Source organism: Xylocopa sonorina, chromosome 1 (assembly GCF_050948175.1).
Source record: "Xylocopa sonorina isolate GNS202 chromosome 1, iyXylSono1_principal, whole genome shotgun sequence".
Taxonomy (NCBI): Eukaryota; Metazoa; Arthropoda; class Insecta; order Hymenoptera; family Apidae; genus Xylocopa; species Xylocopa sonorina.
The window spans coordinates 7,595,996-7,619,858 of record NC_135193.1 but is presented as its reverse complement, the minus strand read 5'-3'; the positions used below and the strand labels follow the sequence as shown (position 1 = coordinate 7,619,858).

Genomic DNA, 23,863 nt, shown 5'->3' with positions numbered 1-23,863 from the left:
ATTTATATGGAAGAAGTCCATCTTTGCGAAACAATCAAAATCGTTATTTTTAAAATTGCACAACTATAGAGAGAAAAATATAAAAGCCATAGGAATCATGTGAAACGTATTGTTTCTACGCTTTGATTCAGGCACTGAAGCACGGGATTTGATGCGCACTGGCGTTTTCGGTTGGTGAAATTTTTGATGCGAACAGGATTGAATTCAGCAGGATCGTCGTTGCCCGTTTCTCCCCGTGTTACGCTGGGTGTCCAGAGGCTGGCGTACGCCGACAGGGCCGTAGGATTCTAGAAGGGGGTCATCATACGAGGCCGGCTCCGCCGAACGCACCGAGCCAGGACAGTATACGAACGTCATTCGGCGCGGACTGAACGGCAAAAGGCGCGTTACCTACAAGCGGTATTGTAATTTCGAATCGAACTCACGATCAAACCTTCGTGTCTCTCTCCTAGCTCTGTTCTTTTTCTCCTTAGCTACGAAACGGGAACGAATTGCATTTTTTGTGTAACGATTACCATACGCTTTCGCACAACGATATATAATCGATATACATAGAATTTCGACGTGGACAGTGTAACAAAATACGAGGAAGGTCTACGAACAGTTCCACGGAGAACGGAGGATTAATTGGCAGCACGTCTCCACGCGTGTGATTACAGAAATCGAGGTAATATCTGCGTCAAATTGGATTGATTTTTTTATGTTTTCAATTCGATTTTTATTTTACTTTCTGCTGCGTTCGATGCAAAGCGCTTGTATTCCCGTGAAATACGATTATCTGAATTAGTTTTTTTCTTTATAACAGAAACGGTTTTATCTTTTCTCTGTTAAGTTAGCATTTGTTTTTCGTTAACTTTTTCATTCTCTAAAGTGGATATTAGTACTTGGAAGATTTTGTGATAAATTTTGCTGGAATTTTGATACGCAGATCTCTTTTGCCGCTGTTATTTGCTCTTTTATTTACAAAGGAAAAAGGTCTTTTTGTGTCGAGAACAGGAACAATTTGCGAGTTTACGGAAAGCAGTGAATCGCGTGTATACGTACCTATGTTCAGTTATCTTCTTATTCTGCTCGTTTAAAAATGCCCCGCCAGGATCTTAAAAACGCCGACTTCGTCCGCGGGATGTTCATTAAATTTGCATTATCTATTTAGCAGAATTTCTTTTAATGTCGGAAATGTGAAGCTCTTTAACCGTACATCAATTATACATACGCTCTGTAAGCACTTTATTTCTGTCGTTTTGCCCAACACGTACTTTTTAACCTATTCTTTTCGACGTTCATAATTTATACGTCTATTTAACAATATAATGTATATTTAAAAAATTCTTTCGGCTAATACGTCAAAGAAAGAAAGATTTTCGAAAGTATACGGATAGATGTATGTTCATTTTTAGTACATTTTACATTTATCACGAGTACGATATAGTATAACAACAGCTCGAATATTCTTCTAAGCGTTTTTAGCTATTTTCATTTGAAATCTTGCAATGATGGGATTATATCATTGCAGTGAAGCACCCCCAAAAAAAAATAAAAACGCGAAAATAAACCGTCGGATCAGGTGCACGCAATTTTCTTCATTTATATGTCATTGTTCTCTTCCTTCTCGTCGTTTACCGCTTTTCTTTCCGCACCGTCAGAAATTACAACGGCGAAATAACACCGTCTCGGCCAGGTAACCGCGTATTTCTTTGCGGACGCCCCACACGCGTGAAATTCAACGGACAACGCACGGCATAACTCCCGAAGAGAGATATATAAGTCGAGGAGTCTAGGCGAGTTGCCGAGTCAATTAATTCCCATGAAATCCACCGAGCCACGGTGCTACACGTGTCTACTTGTGCGTGCACTTTCTAAAACGGCAAGAATGCAATTTCTACGTACATATGTACACGTACAGCCGCCGTTTCCCTGAATCCAGCCGTAGCCGGCCTATTAAGTCGAAATTATACGGTTCGCTTTGGTTGCACAACCTGATTGATTTAATGACATTAAAATCAAAGTGGACCATATAAATTACCATTCAATCGAGGTGCTTAATCAAATTATGCTTTAATCCCTTGCGATTCGTATAACCGTTCTGCACTCGTTCTCTACTCTTACTGTATAGTGATTATAACTTGTAAATAAATTAATTTAGACTCTTTTTAAGTACCGCAAGACATTGCTGCAAAGGAGTAATTAAATCTTAGTAATAAGATACCAATGTAGATGTGCAGTGAAAGATTAAAGCGAAGTTGTATAACGCGGTTCAACAAAATTGAAAGCGGATTGAATGACGTAAATAGCATTTCAATTGAACACTGCGGTTGAATGGCAATTAATATTGTTCATCTTTTCATAAACGCGTTGTTCTATAAAATTGAATCGTGTAAATTTGCTTTTACTAGCATGAGAACATTTTTTTTTTGTACGATGTACCACGTACGTCTCTGCGCGACGATGTGCCTCGGGTATTAATTATTCCCGCTTTCTTTGCATTCCCCCTTGCCAAGGCTTACGTGCGCCTTTTGTTAAGGCTGTACTTGCTCGCCAGAATCGATGCTGCTCAATAGAGAATGTAATCTTCTGACGAGGTTGCTCCAACTTGCGACTGATTCTGCGTTACTAATTCGACGAGTTGCATTGTTTGCGCAAAAGAAGTTTAAAGAACAAATAGATTAATATAGATGGTTGTTGAGTAATAATTGAATATGTTAAATGAAAATTTAATCATCACAATAACCATTGTATATTCAGCAACATCTGTGTTAATTTATTTGCGATTTGTATTTTTATCTCGTTTATCAAACGCCTAAAAATTTCTGTACATAGACTTATTAGTATTTCATGACAGTTGGGAGTTTGCTGTATCAGAGAACTATGTGTGGCAATGGTAGTTTAAGTGGAAAACGATTATTCCTCTTATCGGGTAGGAGGTTCGGTTTAGGAATTCAGGTGTGCTATTTATGATAGTCGCATCTGGAATTACAATGTGTGCTCTCGGAGCCACGGCATCGGGACCACAAAACGGACCATGATTGCAATTTTGAAGTAATTGCAGCGGCGAATAATGGAAATCGATACTCGGAACAGATCGTTCACTTCCCATGGATATTTTCTATTATTTGATACTTTTTTGCTTTTAATGGACATCCCAAGCGAGCGGATATTAATTTGTGGCCGGAAGTCGATACTCATTAACGTTCTAGTGATGCGTATTAATGGTTCGCCATTATTCACTACTTATCTTTCATTCTTGGGGTATAATTAATCCAAACGTTTCACTAGTCACGACAAATTATCCGATGAACGGCTACCTAATTATTATTTCCAGCAGCTCGTTTCAGGCGCTACGAGCTCGGCAAATAATTACAATCGACACCCGTAATCGTAGGGGGGCGGTAATCGTTTCGTTGGCGGATTATTTCTTAATATCCATTAATTTTTGTTAACCACCTGAGCGGTTTCCCGTTTATTCCCGTTCTCCTATCCCCGTTTTCTACCCGCGGAAAGCAAACACGTCGAGCCGTTCTGTTCCACGCAGTTAAAAGTCCGTCGGTTCGTTTGCGCGCAAACAGAACGGAAACTCCTTTCGTTGGCAACCTTTTGCCAGTGCATATTTCGTGCTCGATTGTTATCGAGCCAATTCGCTCGATTTTACTCTGGAACTCGATTCGCATTAGCCACGAAACGGAATTTCGCGCCGTGTTCCAGAATCTTCTCTTTTTTTTCCCTCATTTAACTATGTCTATACATTCGCGAATCAAGCGGTCCGTAGCCACCGATTTCGTTCGTCTTCCGTGGAGGAAATAGTGGCGCAAAGAGTTTCCAATAGCGTTTCACGAAGAAAGCGGCCGTTGTTCTGCTCAAAGGAACCGTTTATCCTCCTTTGTGGGGGCCAGTTGAGATCATTAAACTCGCGGATATGCGTCGTCTGCGGGCTGTTTCTGGAGAAAAGATTGAATCCTTTTTGACGGACAGCAATAAGACGTGGCTTAATTGCGTCAAACTTTTTCTTGTTTATCCAAGATATTATCAAACAACAACAAAATATTCCTTGTATATTATAACAGAAGAGTTTTTCTTCTTTAAACACGCAAGTGTATCGGACTACTCGACGTGCTTCCTAATGCAAAAACTAGATCTTTAAGTAATGCCAATAACAAGTGACTTAATTACCGTAAACTTTTTCTTATTCGTTTAGGAGCTTATCGTGGCATCTATATGTGCATGTAAATTTTCTTTTAGATGCCAGGCAAATTTTGATCTCCATAAACACGTTGATATGAATCTTCTAAATATATCTTGCGGAGGAGAGATTAAGTCTTCCTCGAAAAAAAAACAATAACACACGGCAAACTCTTCCCTCATTATACTTAAATAAACACGAACTTAACTTTACTTTTTCCTACGCGAGCTGCTTCTGCCGGAAAGATTGAATCCTTCACGAGGAATGCCAATTAAAGTGAGAATCGTTATTATGGTAAAATATTCGCGAAATGTACAATTCTTTTGTTATGCATCGGTATACTTTTTATACTTTTTTCCCTAGTAGCTCGAGTTGCAATTTTTCTAAAAACGTATTTTTACGTTTACGCGGAATATATCCACGGATATTCTACTCTCGTCGTATCGGCACACCACTTTTCCGAAGCATCCTTCCCCGGGGAAAGCTCCCGTACAAAATTGGAACGTCCTCCGTCCTCGGTTCAGGAGACACTCTAGCGATTTTTGTACGAAAATGGAAGAATCCCACGCCCGCTTCCGCCGCTCGTTTATCCCGTATTCATTTGAACCGGGCGAGTACTATCGTCCACGTTCTCGCGACGTCCTTGTCCCTCCGTTACAACAATACCAATGATTTTTATAACATGTACACATGTTTCTATGGATGACATCACGGATATATCTCAGCTAAAAATAGTGTTGTTACGTACAATCTGTGGAATTTAATTCCAATTTATGGACTCTGCCTTCTGTACTAGATCTTAGTCTCATATATATTTACTTTTGGGATAAGTAAGGCCAAGTAGCGAGGTATAGGGTGATTACCTATGCATACTTTCATTCGCTACTCTGTTCTCATGTTAAAAATCGCGCTTAACGTTTTCATTCCATGTACATGTGTGTAGTAGTCAGGCTCGAATCGACGTGTCGCGAAAAGGCGTCCACCTTTACGGCATTCATCGGCCAGTTTTCCTTCTCGTCCCCATTTCCTAGCGTCGTTCCAGCGACGACAACAATGGCGCGCGTCGAATAGAAAGCATAGTAGCCGGGCCTGGAACAACGCATTGCGTCACAACCGCTCCGAGGAATGTTCAAGCATTCAGCCTCTGTTGTTGCCGCGCTTGTATTCTTCCCTTTTTTTTCTTTTTGTTCGTCCTCTCCTCACCCGATCGTCGCTACTACTCCCTCGGGCCTGTTTTGCCGGACGTCGTTCTTTGTCCCCTTGTCGCGTGCCACTGGCGACAGCTTGGAAAACGCTCTTTTCACGCGACTACACGACAATGAAAAGCCGCGAAGGGGTGGCGCGGTATCATTAGTCGCGCGTGGAAAACGCCATCGTTTTTTATTATTGGTAGCAACTTTCTAAAACGCGGACGGTACAGAAATGATCTGAAACGAGCGATATCGGCGGGGGTTCTCCGCGTTCACAGCCCACCCGTGCGACGTTAATCAGATCGGAACACCTGAAACACGTCACGATTTCCTCTTGACGGTGGATTTCCGTTACGACGCGTACTTAGATCTCTTGTACCTAGTCTGATGATCAGTTGGATTCGGTTCCATTGTACATTCCATTTCGTAAGATGGAGGCAGGTGTAATACGTTGCGTAATAAGAGGTCGCAATTTTAATATTGTTTTATATAGTATACCCTTTCATATTAAATTTGGATGGTTACGTTCTACCAGTCGTATTCGTTGGACTTTAAAGCTATTTAGTTGATTCATTTATAAGCATAAGTCCATTATACTACGTGATATATATCAAGAGTATTGAATTATCGATAATAACAATAGAAATGAGCGTACAATTGGATATTAATGATACTGTGCGTAATACCGATATTTAGGACAATCAAAATAATAATAAAAATATAGCTGTTAAAATACAACACTAGATGAAATTCGAAGAATAATTTCTAATAGATTTTAAAAATTATTTAAACAGCTTGCACATCTTTCGAATTATTTCCATCGTGTTTGATTATTTTCATGTTGCACTGTACCATTGAGAATATCGAGGTTGTTAAGTTAAATTAGTTAGCTAGATATATTACGTTTTCGTAGGAAACAATTTACAATTTAATTTCGAAATTCGATTTACGACCTCTTATTTCATCCTAATGTACGAGCGGGGCCGTCTGTTTATAAATTGCGCCGATCGCGTGCAATTTGTTCGACCGGTGCTCGATTATGAATTCCACGCGGCGCACGCCCAAGGAACCTTAGAGCGTTCGTTTTTGGATGTCGACTATCGCAATAGGGGATACAGGTGAAATAGCATCGATGACCACGGGCAGGGGATGCATGATTCGTACAGATAGACCATAGACTAGGTCCGCTTTCGAAACGCGTCTCTCCACAGAAATTGTTTGCAGAGAAAGCGGCAAGAAAGTTGATTTTGAGCGTGGCTGGAATTTTCTGAAACCACAGAACAAGTATATCGGAGAACGTCTTTTTCTTTTCAGTTTATTCGTTCGAGTTCATGAAACGAGTTCATTAATTTATATTTTAATTCACGTACCTGTTCAAAACTATCGAGATATTCATGAGATATTTTTAACGAACCATTGTTCCCACCAAACAAGGTTTATTGATAAATTTTACTTACTATGCTCGAGTAATATCAGTTTAAAGATATAATAGAAACACTTTTAAGCATTTTTTAATGTAGTTATTGAATTACTGATCAGGCATGTTCTTTAATAGGATACAGAACGGAGCACGTAAAAAGAAGCGAAGTTTACGATCGATGCCATACTTCAAGTTTAGATCACTTTAACTTTTATTAAATATTATCACAGGCCATGCACACGATTAAATTTTACGTACACAAAAATAAACACTATTTAAAGTACCGAATCGAAGTTTACGAGGCACTTTTTCACTGGAAACGAAAGAAACAATGAGAGCGTAGCGCGGTTACGTCGCCACGACAAGAAAACGTGCAATCGTTGGCTCATCATTCTCTTACGAAAACCTGCATGTTGGAAACATTCGACACTTTACCGTGCAACATTTTAGAGCCACCGGAAGCCGGAGTGGAAAGTTGTTTCCCGCGGGAAGGTAGGGAACGTTCCTCCTCTTGAAACACGCACGGACATCTTCTTAATGGCCTGCAATATTGCCGCCTTGCGTATTGCACGTGCATCAGCTTCCGGTACGAAGGGTAATGGTCGTCATTGTCTGGCTGCAATCGACTGCACGACAAATGTTGCCGTCGGAAGGGCCCCTCGGTGCTTTCGGAAAGAAATCCACGAATTTCCCGCGTAATTCTGTCATCAGAGCGGTAGAATAATTGGGGCGAAACTTTACTCAATGCTCGTAGAAAGCTCTTACTCGGTTCTTGTTATGCGAATTAAGGCCGAGCGTCACTCCAATTAGGTGAACTTTTTGCGATTTTGCTTACATCGGCAACTAAAAGAATTCCAGAAGGATCCAGAATGGAAATTCTGGTTGCTCGGTTGGGAACTAATGGTTACACTGAAAATAAAATTTTTCCTACTATCAAGGAACCATCTCTCTTTCTGAATCTACCAAAAGAACGAAAAGAACGAAAGATTTAAATTTATACAAAAATTTACCTAAAGTCGGTATCTATTTTAACATCCTACAAATACAATCCTCTTATCAGAACCGTCTTATACCCTAACATGTTCGGTTAAACATAAAGGGAGAGTTTCGCTATATTTTTCAGTAGTATTATCAACGGCAAACGAGACGCCAGATGGTCCTTGGTTATTCGCGCATTCTCTTTGCCCGGTTTTTTTTTTCTTTTTTTATTGGGCTTTATAGCCGTTACGTTATAGATCATTCGAGGGGAATGTGGTCGCTTTCTAGCGAAAGAAAGTCGGGGGGAAAAATGCAGGAAGTTGTAAACAGACGACGCAAAGCGGTGATCTATAATGCACGGGCCATACTACGTAGCGATATAGCGATGATATAAACGGTTCCACGCCACTTTCTATTTTCGTCGAGGCAACGCTCGTACCACTGTGCTACTTATCAACGAGGATGCAATCGAGCCGCTGGATTCCTCCCTTTCTCATTTTTATTTCTCAAAGTGGTCCACTGCCCGATTCCGGTCTGTATAAGCGTGTGCGAGCGTGTTCGCGGAGCTCATTCACGATCTCCATCGGACGATGACCCACGGGATCGACCGCCCCACCTGAAACTCATTTAAAACTACTTTTTCACGAAAGTGTTCCACCGATGACGCACGGGCTGCGTCGCGATCGTGGATGGGACAACGTCCGTACGTGTGTACGACAATAGAAAGTCACAGCGAGAGAGCTCGACCCGGAAGGAACTTCGATGACGAAGTGACCCACATCCTGTGTGTATTAGCCTTGAGAGAGAGAGGCCAATCTTGCCCGGTTATGGACCGTTCTTCGTTGCGCTCAGAATATGTGCGCCAAGGCAAAGGTCCTCTCAAGGATCGGTAGAGGAATGCGTACGACGCTTCCGGTACATTTTTTCACGTTTGCGATCATATTATTACTAATTTTATCTGCAATGTGGGTATTCTCTATATCTAGTCTAGTTTTCTCTATTATATATTCTAAACTTTCGAAATATCGAATATCCGATACGTTCGGTATTCGATACTCCATAGAGCGAGGTATATTCAGCTTTTTTTCGTTAAAGTGACAAGTTTTGGTAGAAAGATATTTTGTTGAACTAATTAAATATATGGGAAAATAGAAAGGAAAATATCGAGCATCCTCTCGTCTGATTAAAACTTCTCTGATTAATCTTTTCTGATAATTGAAATATGTCTTTCATACGAGAATTTTTGTTGTTTTATGTAAAGGCAGTTGAATTATTCAATATTAATTTCACAGATCGAAACGTAATGTAAATTAAGATACGCGGCTTGGAAGCAACTTTGTCGGTGTTTCGTTACAACGTCTGATAATCATCATTCTAACACTTGAAGGTATCCATTCAATATTTATTTTATAGTGAAAACTCGATGCCACTTGGCTGGTTTATTAGCACAGTGGTTTCTAATACTTGGAAAGTAATTTTCGAAGCGCAGCCTTTCATACTTTCTCGATCATTCTTTCAAATGCCTCGGTGGAAGAGTTGCAGGGTCATCGAAGTAAATTTGTTTTTCATTTAAAGAACAAAATCTCTCACACTTTCGTTGGTTTAATACAGTTTCACATTTTCAACCGCTTGCCATTCATAATCGACAGTAAAATTTCTTTTGTTTATCGCCGATTGCGATGGCGAGTTTCAAACAGAAAGATTGCGAGGTTTTTTGGCAAAACTAGATTCACGATTGCAGATCTTTGGAGAACACACTTTCTATTAGTTATTATAAAAATGGTTTAAAGCAGTTTGTTTGTTTAATCTTTCGCGGAGATATGCAAAAAGCACCGGGCGTGTTTCTCAGATATCAATTATACGAGTCGGGCGGATAGAGATTAGAATTTTTGGCATAATGACGGCGTGGCGGGCACCGTAATCTTAACGTGATCATCGATGTAATTACCAGGGTGTCGGGGCCAGTGGAGACCTGGTTACAGTATCTTTCACGATGCATTATTCATACGGCTTGGATACACCCTAAATTCAAAGGCTTCCCAAAGGATGTAACCGTTGGTAATTTCACCGTCGGACAACCACAGTGTCGTTGTACGAATCCCGAAAACGTGCACAAAAAGCCATACATTTTGCTTCGCGGGCGACCCTACGTCTTCTTCATTTACGCTATCGTTCGAAAGTATCTGGAGTCTTGCTTATTTCGTCCAGGATGTAATTTCGCTCCAGTCTTGCTGATATAAATGGCCGCGACGACTTCATCCTTCCTTATTATCGTAGTTATGTGAAGTAGAATATTACGCCGCGTTGAATTCGGCTTCCAGAAGCCGACGTGCAGTTACATTATTTAATATGGAAATAATATATAATCTCGTGTGAAACTGTTGCGTTGCTTGCAAATGTTCTTCACCTTTTCCCATCGGGCTCCGTAATTTCCGCGATACGAGTTGAATAACCATGATTCTCCCGAGGCGATAGAAAGACTACCGCGATTAATTGTTGTTGATACAACTGTTTTAATAAGTAATTCACCATTTAGCCTGTTTGCTGTATACAAAGGTGATAGATACGGCTTTCAGTAATTAATTGGTTATTAATTTACATTTTTTCAGCACATTTATGTACCGTTACTCCAACTGTAAGTGAATCGAGTGTTCAGATATTTACAAGCGACAACGTGTGCGCGTCTGATCGAGCGCAATAATCAATGCGGTGTGGATCTAGCGAAGGAAACGAAGAAAAAGTGGTACGAAACGAGTAAATGAGAATAATTAGAGGGGACGCTTCGGAATTCTCGTACGGACTTAAATTGGATTTTCATTAAAAATTCGAACGAAGTTCCGCGTCGTTATTAAAGGGAGTGGCTCGTTTAAAATTAAGATTAAAGCAAAACACACCCACGAGAGGAGAGCAGGGGTGGTTAGAGCCAATGTTAGCGACTGCAGCTGAGATTCGAGAGGGTTTAATAAAGAGTACACGCCGCTCAAAGTGACAAAGCCGCGAAGATCAAACGTTAACTACAACACTATGATCGCCGATATCAGGTTCTCGAATGTGAATTATTATTTTAATACACAAACAAGTGAGTACTGTCCACGGTACCCACTGCTAGAAACCAAATACGAAGTAAATGCGACTACGCTCTCACCTACGATATTACAGTGGATACACTCGTGGCAAACCAATTAGTACGGCGCAAGTGCCGGGTTCCAGCTAGAAACCCATCAAGATCCTTGACACCTCCCCCTCGAAAGCATCTCTCGCACTTCACCCTCTGCCCTGACAATTTTCTGTCGGGAAATATCGAGAAGTCCACGCGGACGAAGAGACGTACATATACAGATAAAGATGATCACGGTGTACGAAAGACGGACAAGAAGAGAAAACAAATCCTTTTCTCTTTTAATCATCTTTTTACCTATCCCCGTTGGGTACGGTGGCCGCGATGAAAATATCCGTGAGCCAGAACGGGAAGGATATGGAAGAGAAGGCCGACGGGGTTGAGTCGGGCCGGGGAGAGAAGTCTTCGACGTCGAAGTTGTAACGAGGAACAAAGGGGAACGAAAAGAAACGAAAACGTCCCGACAATTCGTAGATCTCGAAGCCGGCTGCCGGCTCATGAATAACGGAGAGGAACGCATTAGAATATTCTCCGCGGCATAACGAATAAGGAGACATAACTTCCATTGTTATTCTTCCTTTTAAAGAGGAGGATCCCTGAGTTACGCGAGCCTCGTCCTCTCGTCAACTTCGTCTACGCCCGCGGATACATACTTCCGAGAGTGCCACTTAGGTGGGCCGCAGAATTAAAAGATTATTTCCCGTCGTCCCATTAAGGAGAGTGCGGGACAACAACGATAAACAGGCCGGGACGACGTTCTTTGAACTGCAAAATTAATCGAGGCTCGAGAGAACTTCTTCTCGCGTCGCGATGTCCTATTTCTGGTTATTAGACTAATTATTCTGCCCCAGCCATGATTGAGTTCAATCACGTTTATTTTTATTCCAGCGCATTCGCTGTGCGCTTACCGTGGACTAAGTTTCATAGGAATTACTTTACTAGCTTTAATGAAACTTTAATGAATTTAAGCAAAGATTTCTTTCGATAGCAATAAAGAAATAATTGCTGAAGAAATATGCGAAATAATTCTAAGAGGGTGCTAACTCTACCAAGCAATAGTTGTGCTTTATTCCTGTGCAGTTCATTATTTTCTTAAGCATAGAAAACATTTTTACATTGATCGAAATAGATTTTTCTCATGTCGAGCAATACCTTTTTCTTCCTCGATGCCGTCAACTCGTCTCAAAGAGAAGCGAGAAACTGTCCGGTTGTTGCTTTCGACTACCTACGACTTCTCCCGGTTTTCAGTGGAAACTTTTTCCATTACGGATCTATAATCTTGGCTTTATTGGCCCCCGGAAAAGGCGGGGCGTAACTTTTTTAAGGAACTTTAATAGCGGGTACCGCGTGAGGAATGGAAACAGAAATGTGTTACCCGCAGATTTCGTTTCGGTCGTGTGCGGCAACTTTCATCCCTCGACGAAACGTTTGAAGGGCTGATTAATTATTGTGTCGTACAGTTTCCTTCAACATTTCGACAGGTACGGTACGGTGTAATATCTGTGAGATCGAAATTTCTAAAGTACAGAACCGTTTAAGATAAATCGTCGAATAACAGGCATAATTCCCCATGCAAATGCTTAAAATTACGGAGAGTAGCTATTTGACTTCTAATTAAATTTGTACGTTTACTGCATTCTAAGCTCGCGAGCGCATAGGTAGCTTGCGTAGAATATATTTCATACGATACATTAATCCTCTTTTATTTTATGCATCCTCAATTTAAAGTAGTACTCTGGTGGAAACTCGTGATAAAGACAAATGAACGCACGTTCTACGGAGAATAATATTTTCGAAAAATTGCCGTGAATTAAAATGTGAAATACTATCTTCACGTTGTTCGGTTGGTTTCTGTTCGATTAATTGCCATCTTTTTCTGTCGCATAAACAGTATTATAAAGGACAAAATATTTTCAAATTAAAAGGTAATAGAAAGTGGGACTTGTACAATTTTTATTTTCTCTTGTTTAATTTTAAAAGCTTAATATATTATTTAAACAGGATTAAGGATATTGTAATTCCGTAGTGAATATACCACGACTCAAATAGCATATACTTTTTGTTAATACTTTTAATTACGATTTAATATCTATTCCATTAATTTTCCCCCTTATATTTAAAATAGATTATATTTTATTATTAAACTAGCAGGTTTCATTTTCCCAGATAAAACGCGCAGAAAGCCTCCCATTAAAAATTGACGCCATGGCCCATCAAACAGGAGACCTTAAAAAATCAATACGCATTACTCTAGATAATTATATTATTCATCACCGGTGGGCTTAATAAAACTCATGAAACATTATACGGCCTTTCTCGTTGGCCATATATTAATCACATAGATGATAAACGTATTCCCATGCGTAATGACGTTAAATATCTTAAATATCAGAATCATTTAACTCGACTCGAGCGTATGATTTTTCAAATACAATCCACTGAAAGCTTTATACGAACACGATTTAAAAAAATGCATCGCAAAAATTCAGGCACTCAGGCCTGACTAAACGCGATCTGATGTATACATGCATGATACGTATACATATATATGCACACATACCCAATTCCCCGATACTTCGATCGATCGCTACAACACGGTTCGCTAACTTCGTTTCGCCCGTACTATTTTTTGTTCTCTTCGATAATTTCAGATATAGCGGCCGATCAAAAAATCACTTGATGCGCTGAGGATGCGCCGTGATTTCTGCAACGGTGGGCTTGCCTGCGCCGTTGTGTGGGTGTCATCGACCTGCTGGCTGCTACTGTCCTTGTCATCGTCGGTCATAGCAGGTACGTCTACCTTCTCTACGCCGTTTATTTTATTCACCCCCCCTCTCGCCCTACCCGCGGCCCCTTTCGTTCCTTTTTTTCTCTTTTTTTTTTCTTTTTATTTCGTTTCCAGCAATTTCACCCGTAGTCACCCCACGGCTCGTTCGCCCGTAATGATTGGTCCCGAATTATTGAAAGAGCGGCCATTAGCAAACAATAGAGCTCGGTGCTGTGTTGCATGTTCGGCCAACGAGGCCAGGACGATCAGGGGAGAGAAAGAGAGAGGAATAAAAGAAAAAGGGGAAAAAAATAAAAACGGAAAGCAAGCTCTCGAAACGGGCGTGCATTTGCATATAATGCGACGGCGCAGACGTGATCGGATTTCGAAAAGCGCCCTCGACAACAGATTCGTCCTTGGTGTTGCGAAAAACCGCCGCGGCCGCGCGAGAAAAGTCCTCGAGGCCTTCTTTGCACTTCTTTGGGGACCATTGTTCTTAGAATAGAAAATATCTTGCGCCATGTTCAACTGACGATCATTAATTGCACTCTTGCTTGAAGTGCATAAGTTAAGTGGTCTATGTTGCTTGACCGTCTGAGTGCCACGGACTTTTGGAGAAGCCCAATTGAGAAATGCCATGGAGTCTCAAAGTTTCAAGCAGTTCGATGACGTGTCTTCTATCTATCAGTAGAAAATCTTGCGTCATTGTTGCCGTATCATTCTTATGAGTGTCCAGCGTGCCGTCAATTTGGTAATTCCCATTGAGTAGTTGGAATTTTTAAACACCGAACAGGAGAAACGCAATCGCGCTGTCTGGTATTCAAGCGGTTAAAGTGACATGAACTTTGAAAGCTCCAAATGCAATTATTGTTACTAAACAATTGAATCGGTGGCCAAATTGATCGAGTCCATTGTCTGCGAACATTCGATCAATAGACCATATAATAAGCGGCTAACTTTATGGAAATAATTAACTTTCCTATAGTTGATCAGTTTAGCTTCTAAGTGGCTCAAACAGCATTATCAACACGTTCGTTGATGTCGCAAAGGCGATACATCGCACGGATACTTCCTAACATTTTTAATGGAATTATTTACATGTCTATTCGAAATTATATTACACATTTCTTCGTACGATATTCTACTTAATTTTAGTAGAAAACTGTATGCAATTATTTTTCACACTTTTCGAAGAAAATGATGTAAAGTGTGTTGAATCACGCTGAAAATAAGTTTTTGATCGTTTTCAAGGGTAACATCGGTATTATTTAACGATTTTAACGACACGATTACACGATGAGATGAGATATTGGAATCGATATTTTGGTAAAGGGAGTGCCCACTAATCGATGAATTAATTATTTGTCGAGGATTATACACCGGTGAACCACGGTACGTACTCTCTAGGCGAATGAACGATGTCACTTAACTAGACGTTAATTACCAGGTTAAATTACCAGTCGACGTCGACGTCGACGACAATGCCAGCCTCTGATCAATTTGCAATGTGTTACAGTAGGATACCACTGTTCTCCCAATAAATAACGATAAAGTAATCTTATTATCAGACTGTTAACTTACAGACACGTAAGCCATCAGAGAGTATACATTTTGTACAATAATATAAAAAATTACAAAATTACAAAACTTTTTATAATGCTACGTAACTTTAGAGTTACATATTTCTACATTTCATTTCATTTCTTTTACTCGTGTTACTATATTATTATCAAACCTCTAGCTAGGTTCCATTTTTTTTGTTTCGCGAATTTAATAGCACAAGCATTCTGTTAGTAATTATCTCTTTCGTACCATTAAAAAAAAAAACGGTGAACCAGAATTTGTTTTTTTTTTTATAAGGAAGAAATAGTAATCGCAGAGGGCTAAAAAAAGAATATTAGTTCTCAGGTACGAAGCCGGGGCGAACAAATGCGGAATTTAATAATAATTTTACCAGTTATTAAAGTCAACAGTCTAAATATTAGATTAATGGGCAATTTGCATGTTACATCGAATGACCAATTGAATTTCTCTCGCACCGTTAAAGTACGTTCCAGTGGAACGGTTCCACTCCGCATTCCTCCGCCACGTCGATGTGTCCGCCTTCACGACTCCTCTCTGCTATGTACTTTACGTTTCCTCTTCACCGTCCTGTTTGTGTTTCTTTCTCTTCTTTGGGTCTTTGACATTCCTGCCAGTTCCTTCCTCTTGTTTCTTTATCATTCGTATGTTCACTGAGATTCTCGAGATACTTTTGTTCGCCGCCGTACTCCATGCAGAAAAGATGGATGAATGATCAAATCGATTGGGTCGTTGTTGAAGGGTAGAGGTATATATTTACTCGCTATTTTAATAGCTGAATGATTTTTATAGACGAAAACCTCTTTTTTTCATTCAGGAAGCTAGAGTTACAGACCGATAATATTACGTCAATCTCTTGTTGGTACTTTTTACAATTTTACGTTACGAGTACACTCCGTGCTACTCATTCCGGTGAAAGGAGTCTATAAATACATTGATATAACTATACATACGTGAAATGTATATGCTCGAATGATTAGAATCAAATTTCATATTTCATATTCTAATTGAAGATAAAAATAGATCGAATTAATAATTGACTCTGTTCGATTGAACACGGAATTCGATCGCGAGCGTGTTGTAATAGCGAAATTCGCGTGTTGTGTCGGGCATTAACACGGAATAGTTGTAATAAAGCGAGAAAGATGAGGAGAAAGAGGACGATGGTCAACGAACCGGAAATTCAGGTAATTGGATGAAGTGGAGGTTTCACTAGACTTTTATGAATTTTTTAACAGCGTGAGAACCTGGTATATAGCCGATTGGCATGCGCTACGTCGATCATGCCATCCCACATGTTCCACATCTGCACTTCCGCCGTAAGGCCTCCCTATTCTTCCCGACTAACCAGGATCTTCTTTTCGGTATAATAGACAATGATTCATATAAAGCGGAGATAGGAGTCATCTGCCACGTCACTGGTAATTTGTTCAAATTTCTACCGAATTAAGTGTAGACACGAAAGAATCCTCTATATACTAAGACAGGGAGAAATGCAACAAAATAAAACGGCGAATCTACCCTGAGAACGGTTACAGTGCAACGCATAGAACTTAGTTTTAGAGACACCGTGTACAATACAGTTCTTAAAGCGTTCCCAACCATCTGACAGTGAGCCCGGGTCATCAGCACGGCATGTGTATGCAAGTTCTCGGGCGAGTTAACGAGAAAAAGGTCGCGTGACCGGAGGCACTTGCTGTTAACCGAGCACTCGTCTCCGTTGCATTCGAATCCCGGTATGTCCGTTGTATATACGTTCTTATACACCTCGTTCCTTTTTGCCTGTCCCGTGTTCCGCCTACGGGTGAGAGGCAACGAGTACCCAACGTCTGTGACTTGCCTATACCTGTGTTATGCACAGATACGTGTACGTGCACGGTGCACGGGGCTGGTGGCAGCTGGAAACGTGCACGTAGCACGTTAGCTGAGTTGTAGTAAGTGTGGCAGTAGGATGCGAGGAACCGTTAGCTCGGCTCCGGCTATTTTTATTATTATTATCGTCGTGCTACACTTCGAGTCTGGTGCTCGAGAACGAAAGCGGTGTTGGCTCCGCGACTGGATCCATGAGCGCGCGAGAGATCCGCGCGATCTTCCGATGACCTATAAAATCGGAATGGTCGCGAAGCGTACGAGGATGACGATTCCGTTGGCGAGATCCGTCGAACGTCCCGTCCGTGACGGTTGAATAAATTCGTGTCAAGGTGTGCCGCTTCTTCGCGCCACGCCGCTCGAAGGCATTCCGGGTTAGGGGGAATGAGTATCGTTCCCATCGGTTTTAACGGGAAGAGCGGAAAAAGTATCACGGTGTAGAAGGTGGGCCCGAAATTGGGTTTACGGAATCCTCCACTTTCGATACGGATCTGTAGTTTCTCTTAGCGGTCTTCGAGTTTAGGGCTGGAATTGAATGAGAAATTTATTTTATGTACGAGCGACGCCAACAGGAAACGCGGAGACATATCTGCACAATTCGTGTACGTTATTCAAGAATTCGTTGGCCAACAGTCCGCAGATAGCGGGAGGCAAAATACAAATGCAAAGACAGTCCGCGTCTTTGTCTTTGAATACAGAACCGTCCTCAAAGATTATTCCTCGAAGATCGTTTCTATACTGATAACCTTCGACTAGAAATCTATGTTCCATTCGTTTCCCTCTTTATTTAAAAATATGAGCCGATTTCTGCTTATAATTCAACATCCGTATCCCTCCGACCCCATAATTTAAAAGAGCACGTGCTCCCTCTGTTGCAGAGCCATCGTTGAAGGCAGTAGTTCGATGTCCAGCCTTCGAAGAGCAGAACGTATGCCCGTCGAGGGCACCAGCTTGCAAGAATGACTTCCAATGTCAAGCATCCGGAGAACGCTGCTGTAATACAGCTTGCGGCAAGAGATGCGTGATCGGCGAGCTGACCGGTTGCGAGCAATTAGCGCAAGCAGCCGTGAGGAGGTCGCGCGCTCTTGGACCGCGTGGCCCGTCGCAGTTTATACCAAAGTGCAACAACGAAACTGGCGAGTTCGAGAGGATACAATGCGACCCGAAGAACAGCTGCTGGTGCGTGGACGAGATCGGTGTGGAGGTTCCTGGGACCAGAGGTTCCGCCAAGGATGTGATCGATTGCGACAACCCTCGAGAGTGTCCGGCTCATAGCTGTCGGATGCTTTGTCCGTTGGGCTTCGAGGTAAAACTTGCAGTATTATAGATTATTACATGCAATCTATTCTGCGGTTAATAATTCACTAATCGAGAATCGAGGCATTTAAAAATTCCCTTTTCTCACTATGCTGTTGCGGTTTTTAAAGACAGAGCTGTTTCTTCAAAAGTGTACAAATAGTTTCCTAATCGGATTGAAAGCTTTCAAGATCACGTAATCTTCCTCGTTCGTTTCCCTCTAAGAACAATGCGAGCAGTAGGAAAGGAACAAAGGAAGACGTTGAACGCGTCAAAGTAGTCACTACCAGACCCGAACTAAACCGACAACCGAACTCTCGTAACCGTTTAACGACGAAACTCCTGAACTCATGACCGTTAATCACTTCCCACGAACAGATCGAGTCGAAAACGGGCTGCCCTAAATGCGAGTGCCGAGATCCTTGCCGCGGGATCGCCTGCCCTGGGACCGGGCAAACCTGCGAGTTGATCGATGTAACGTGTGCCCGTCCACCGTGCCCGCCAATTCCCAGCTGTCGCAAAGCGAAGTCCCTGTCGACGATATGCCCGGCCGGCGAGCCGTTGCAAATCACGGACTCGCCCAGACCATTTCTCTGCGGCGACTCGCCTGGGAAACCGAGCTGCCCGCCGATGTACAGCTGTCTGGTGGAGCCGAAGCAGGAGTACGGGGTCTGTTGCCCGTCCAACATCAATCTGAAGAGACCCGGTACGTGCCCGTTAGAGGAGCCGGCTATCTGCGGGAATTCCTGTCAGCATGACTTAGAGTGTCCCGGGCCGCAGAAGTGTTGCAAGAGCGAGAAATGCGGCGGCGGGGTTTGCTCTGTGCCGCAGGGACTCAGCGCTTGCCACAGAGATCGGGTGCTGGCGGAAATGCTCAGTATCTCTGAGAGGCAGGGACGAGGATACGTTCCTCAATGCACAGAAGGTAAGGTCAATTCGGGAGCTTTGCGTCGTATCGGTCCATTTATACGGAACGTCGACAAAATGTTGTACAGCAACGACAGAAACTAACTCGACGTCAGTGGTAATTTTCAGTTACTTCATTTTTGAATGTAGCCTCTAATATTTTATAATATCGAGAGCATATCTTGCATTTCTCGTTATAATTTTAAAGGATTATGGAACAACAATGTTGGATTTTGTCCGTTTTATTCTTGTATTGGTGCAATAAAGATGTATTATAAATAAAAGAAATGAGGATATACTTTTTTACCTTAGATGGTGGATACGAAAGCAAACAGTGTTCAAGGAACGGTTTGGTTTGCTGGTGCGTGGATAACAACGGTCGAAAGATATCCGGTACCATGGGACCGGCAGAGAAAGTTGATTGCAGGTCGATAACGAAGGGGAGGTCCCTTCCGGCGTCCTGCGCTTCCCAACAGTGCGCTCAAGTTTGCCAATATGGATTCAAAACCGACGTTTCCGGCTGTCCCACCTGCGAATGCGACAATCCTTGCGAGGGGTAGGGTATACTATAGAAATTAATCAACTGTTGTATTTAATAACAATATTTAAAAATCTCAACCATTCCTCTCGTCAGTTTTCCGTGTCCGGTAGGAGAAGAATGTGTACTACACCGCGAGGATGGTTGCCCGGATTTTCTCTGTCCAACAAGACCGGAATGTAAACCGAAAAAAACTTATAAAAGTCTCTGTGTTTATGGAACTCCTTTAATCGATGATGAAAGGAACGCAGTAACATGTTCTGAGAACGACACCTGCCCCCAGGGCTACAAATGTACCGCCGTACCGGAAGCTGGCCAGTCAGTGTGTTGCATGACCTCGGCAAATTTCACGAAAGCACAAACCAGTAAGATGTCCATTATAAATTAACCGTAAAAGTCTTGAAAATTGATCGAGTCAAGAATTGTGATTGATTAACATTTCTGAAATTCTTCCAGTGTGCGAATATTTAAAAGAATTCAACGAACGTATGGAAGGAACGAGAGAGGACATGTCCTTGGCGATTCCGCCTCCTCAATGCGAAAAGGACGGCAGCTACAAGCCTCTGCAATGCCATAACGGTACTTGCTCCTGCGTGAATAACCGCGGTGTTGTCTTGAAAACCGGCGTGAATCGCAGCACTGATTGCAAACAAATGCACGATCTCCTGAAATTATGTAGACCTCTATCCTGCGACTTAACATGTCCATACGGCTACGAGGTGGATGCTACTGGTTGCGAACAATGTCGCTGTCACGATCCTTGTAAGGATGTCTCCTGCGGACCCCACGAAACCTGCGCTATGATCGACGTAAATTGCGGATCGGGACAATACTGTCCTGCCGTTCCAGCCTGTCTTGCTTTGAAACCAGGTCAGTGTCCGTATCTGATACCAAGTTCATCCAGTTGTGAGCTGCAGTGCAGTAACGACCAAGAATGTTCCGCGACGGAGAAATGCTGTTCCACCGGTTGTGGAACGCAGTGCGTAGCGCCTGTGATGGCAACAGCCTGTCAGCATGCTCGAGCAGTAGCGGAACATGCGGCTAGGGAGTCCGGAGAGCCAGCCAGGAGGACCTACATCCCCAGATGCGATGCCAGCGGAGTATTCGAGCCGGTCCAGTGTCACAATGGAATGTGTTGGTGCGTAGATAAGGAGGGCAGGGAAGCTGCTGGTACCCGTGTCCTCGAGGGAATAGTGCCAAAGTGCAATACACCGCTCAGATGTCCAGAAATCGATTGCAAGCTCGACTGTCATGACGGATTCGAACTAGATCCTGACAGCGGTTGCCCTGTGTGTTCCTGTCGGGATCCTTGCAAAAGCGTGACTTGTCGCGGAGAGAACGAGGCATGCCGAATGGTCGAATTGGCTTGCAGCGTACCACCGTGCCCGCCTGTACCAGTTTGTTTACCGAAAAAAGATAATCCCTGTCCGAATGGATCTCCTTTATTGGACCGAAATGGATCTCCAGCAATTTGTGGCCCGCACGGTCAACACTGTCCGTCTACTCACAAATGCGAATTGTCTCCGCTAGGCGAATACGCTGTGTGCTGTCCGAAACCACGTGAGGTTTGTTTCGAGCCGCCGCGAAGAGTACCGTGCAACTTTGGGCTAGGTTTGAACGAGACTGAGAGATGGTATTTTGATCCAGAACGAAACGAATGTAGAAGAAAGTCAGAATGTACTCTGGGTCACAATGATTTCTCCAGCCGTCTGGTATGCGACACCGTGTGTCCTATATTGTCACAATGCGAACGACTTAGGGAGAAGAACCTGAAAACGTCTCAGAGACTGAAGCAACCGACGTTCTTACCCAGATGCGATCCCGAGAACGGCATGTGGGAACCGGTACAATGTCTGGAACATGTCAGTGTTTGTTGGTGTGTTAACAGGAAGGGTCAGCCGGTGAAAGGCTCGCTTACCAGAGGGCCAGAGCCGAAGTGTAACTTCAGGCAGGCCAGGCGTGGCGGTAGAGGGCCAGCGATTCAAGAAATCGACCGTGAAATTCAAGCGTTCATGGAGAATGACCTGATTAACTTGGAGACTGACGAAAAGCAAATAGGCAAAGTATTAGGTACTAGGTGCCAGGCGATGAAGGATAAAGGCCACGTTCCGGCTATCTGTGACCATCAGGGTAGATTTGAGCCGACGCAGTGCGCCGGAGACACGTGTTGGTGCGTCGACGAGGCCGGCAATCAACTCATTGGCTCTGAACCTTTCATGAAAGGAACGAATATTTGCTGTACGATGATATCCTTTTTTTCTTTTTATATCGAGTCATTTCTTAAATCATCGACAAAATGTATGTAAGATATTCTGAATATTCGCGCTATGCAGACATTAAAAAATATAATTTCTAATTCTATTAAACAAAATAAAAAATTTAAAAAATGACTCGATAAATAAAATAACTAAAAAATTGAGCGTATATTATACATAAATATTTCTTTGTAAACGTAGTGCCAACACCAGTAGAAGCTGTCGAAGTTACTCTACGTTTCCCGGGTCGATTCCTCGCCAACGATGACATCACGTTTAGCCGACAAGCTGAAGAGCTTCTCCGCGATTTAGGAGCCAGAATAAAACGCGACATACGAGTGGAGATTAATCAAGACTCGGCTATACTTAGTTTTGAGATAATAGGCCCGAATAAAGTAGACGTAGCGTTCCATCTGGAAGAACTAACCAGAATCCAAAAGCTATCTTTGTTGGGATCGTTCGCAGATGCAACTACTTCCCGTTTCACGCACAGATCGATCCCAATGGCCATGCATAGCAGAATCGTAGCGTTGGAACAACGAGAAATCCTGACGGAAGTAGAAACGCCCGTTTACCAAACAGCCACTCTGGTTTTGGCCGCGGGAAGCGCTTTCATAATTAGCAGCTTGTTAATCTTGCTCATGTTGTATCGTAGAAAGGTTCGTCTTTTATTTGATTAAATGTTGTCTTAAATTTACTAAATCAGTTGAAAAATATACAAAATTGAAAGAATAAAAGTAATTGTTAATTTCAGATAAAAATGAAGGATCCGTCGAAATCGTTGGCAGCGGATCAGCATTTTCTTGCATATCAGCAACCAGTCTATGTGATATCGGGTGTAGAACAGGAAGAAAAGAAGAAGGACATCGCGGAAGCGCAAGAGAGTGCGTCTACGTCGGATGTGGTTGTCGGTACTTAGAACGACTTAGGAATGGACGCGTAGAACGCTCTTAATATCAACCGTGAATATAGTCATGATTAAAAACGACTACGTAATCCTTTCATATTTCGATGAGATATTTGTTCTTTGAATATGAGATACAACGCGACTGCCAAAATCGACGGTCGACCGAACAGATTGCAAATGGTACTTCCTTCGTCGTGGATTTCACGTGATATCGATTCCACGATACAGGATGTAACGTAGCTACGAAATTATTTAGGGTGGGAAAAAGGGAATTCGGTCGGTCGTCGAGGATAATAGTTCTCGTCTCGCGGGTCTCTCTGTTACGTCTTGAACGTGTAGGGGTCACCAACGCAAAAATGTCCTGGCCCGAGAACAAAACGCGAGGATATCGTTGCGTTAAATGTGTATCATGGGTGTAAATATTAGACTCATACTGTGTTCGTTTATTTATATAGCTCAATAAAGACCGGAAATTCCTTTATGCGGTGAAGTGCGTTATTAGCATGTTTAGGTCATTATTTTAAGTACGAGGCCAAACGTTTACCCAACCGGAGACCTATTTCCCTAAATCTATATCCCTAACTTTTTGTATATAGAAGAACCTCCCAATGGCGTGACGACATTTTATAACAAAGAGAGGAAGTCGTTTTTTCATTTTTATTTTGGATGCATTTTATCTGAATGGAGTTAATTTCTAAATAGTTCCGGATCGTTCAGTAAACGCTGGATTACCAGTGCTGTAAGTAGAAGCGCGCTTTTTTTAGCCAGACTTCCGCCAATCAGATGGCTGCGCATCGTTCTAGTGTTTCTTGTTCCGCAAGCTCTCCATGCAGTTGAATTTTAGCCAGCTGGCGAACATTGTTG

General features: G+C 42.3%; 1 protein-coding gene across 2 annotated transcripts; it reads left to right on the top strand.

Moving 5' to 3' along the window:
* The first annotated feature begins 531 nt into the window (after window positions 1–531).
* Window positions 532–23,297, top strand: LOC143428843 (thyroglobulin). 2 transcript variants are annotated; one of them, XM_076904012.1, is made up of 9 exons: window positions 532–667; window positions 13,532–13,670; window positions 17,976–18,403; window positions 18,772–19,318; window positions 19,612–19,855; window positions 19,934–20,202; window positions 20,294–22,075; window positions 22,294–22,751; window positions 22,847–23,297. In XM_076904012.1, the coding sequence occupies exons 2-9, from the start codon at window positions 13,571–13,573 to the stop codon at window positions 23,009–23,011; spliced, it is 3,993 nt and encodes a 1,330-aa protein (XP_076760127.1). In that variant the 5' UTR covers window positions 532–667; window positions 13,532–13,570; the 3' UTR covers window positions 23,012–23,297. The 2 variants fall into 2 exon arrangements, with proteins under 2 accessions (XP_076760127.1, XP_076760137.1); XM_076904022.1 differs by having other exon boundaries at window positions 22,831–22,953.
* Window positions 23,298–23,863: the final 566 nt, after the last annotated feature.

Bases quoted from the DNA above. Each gene is read 5' to 3' on its own strand.
- LOC143428843 (XM_076904012.1), top strand. From the start codon at position 13,571: ATGCGCCGTGATTTCTGCAACGGTGGGCTTGCCTGCGCCGTTGTGTGG. The intron at 18,404-18,771 runs GTAAAACTTGCA...TCCCACGAACAG, and splicing joins TTTGTCCGTTGGGCTTCGAG to ATCGAGTCGAAAACGGGCTG. The intron at 20,203-20,293 runs GTAAGATGTCCA...AAATTCTTCCAG, and splicing joins TTTCACGAAAGCACAAACCA to TGTGCGAATATTTAAAAGAA.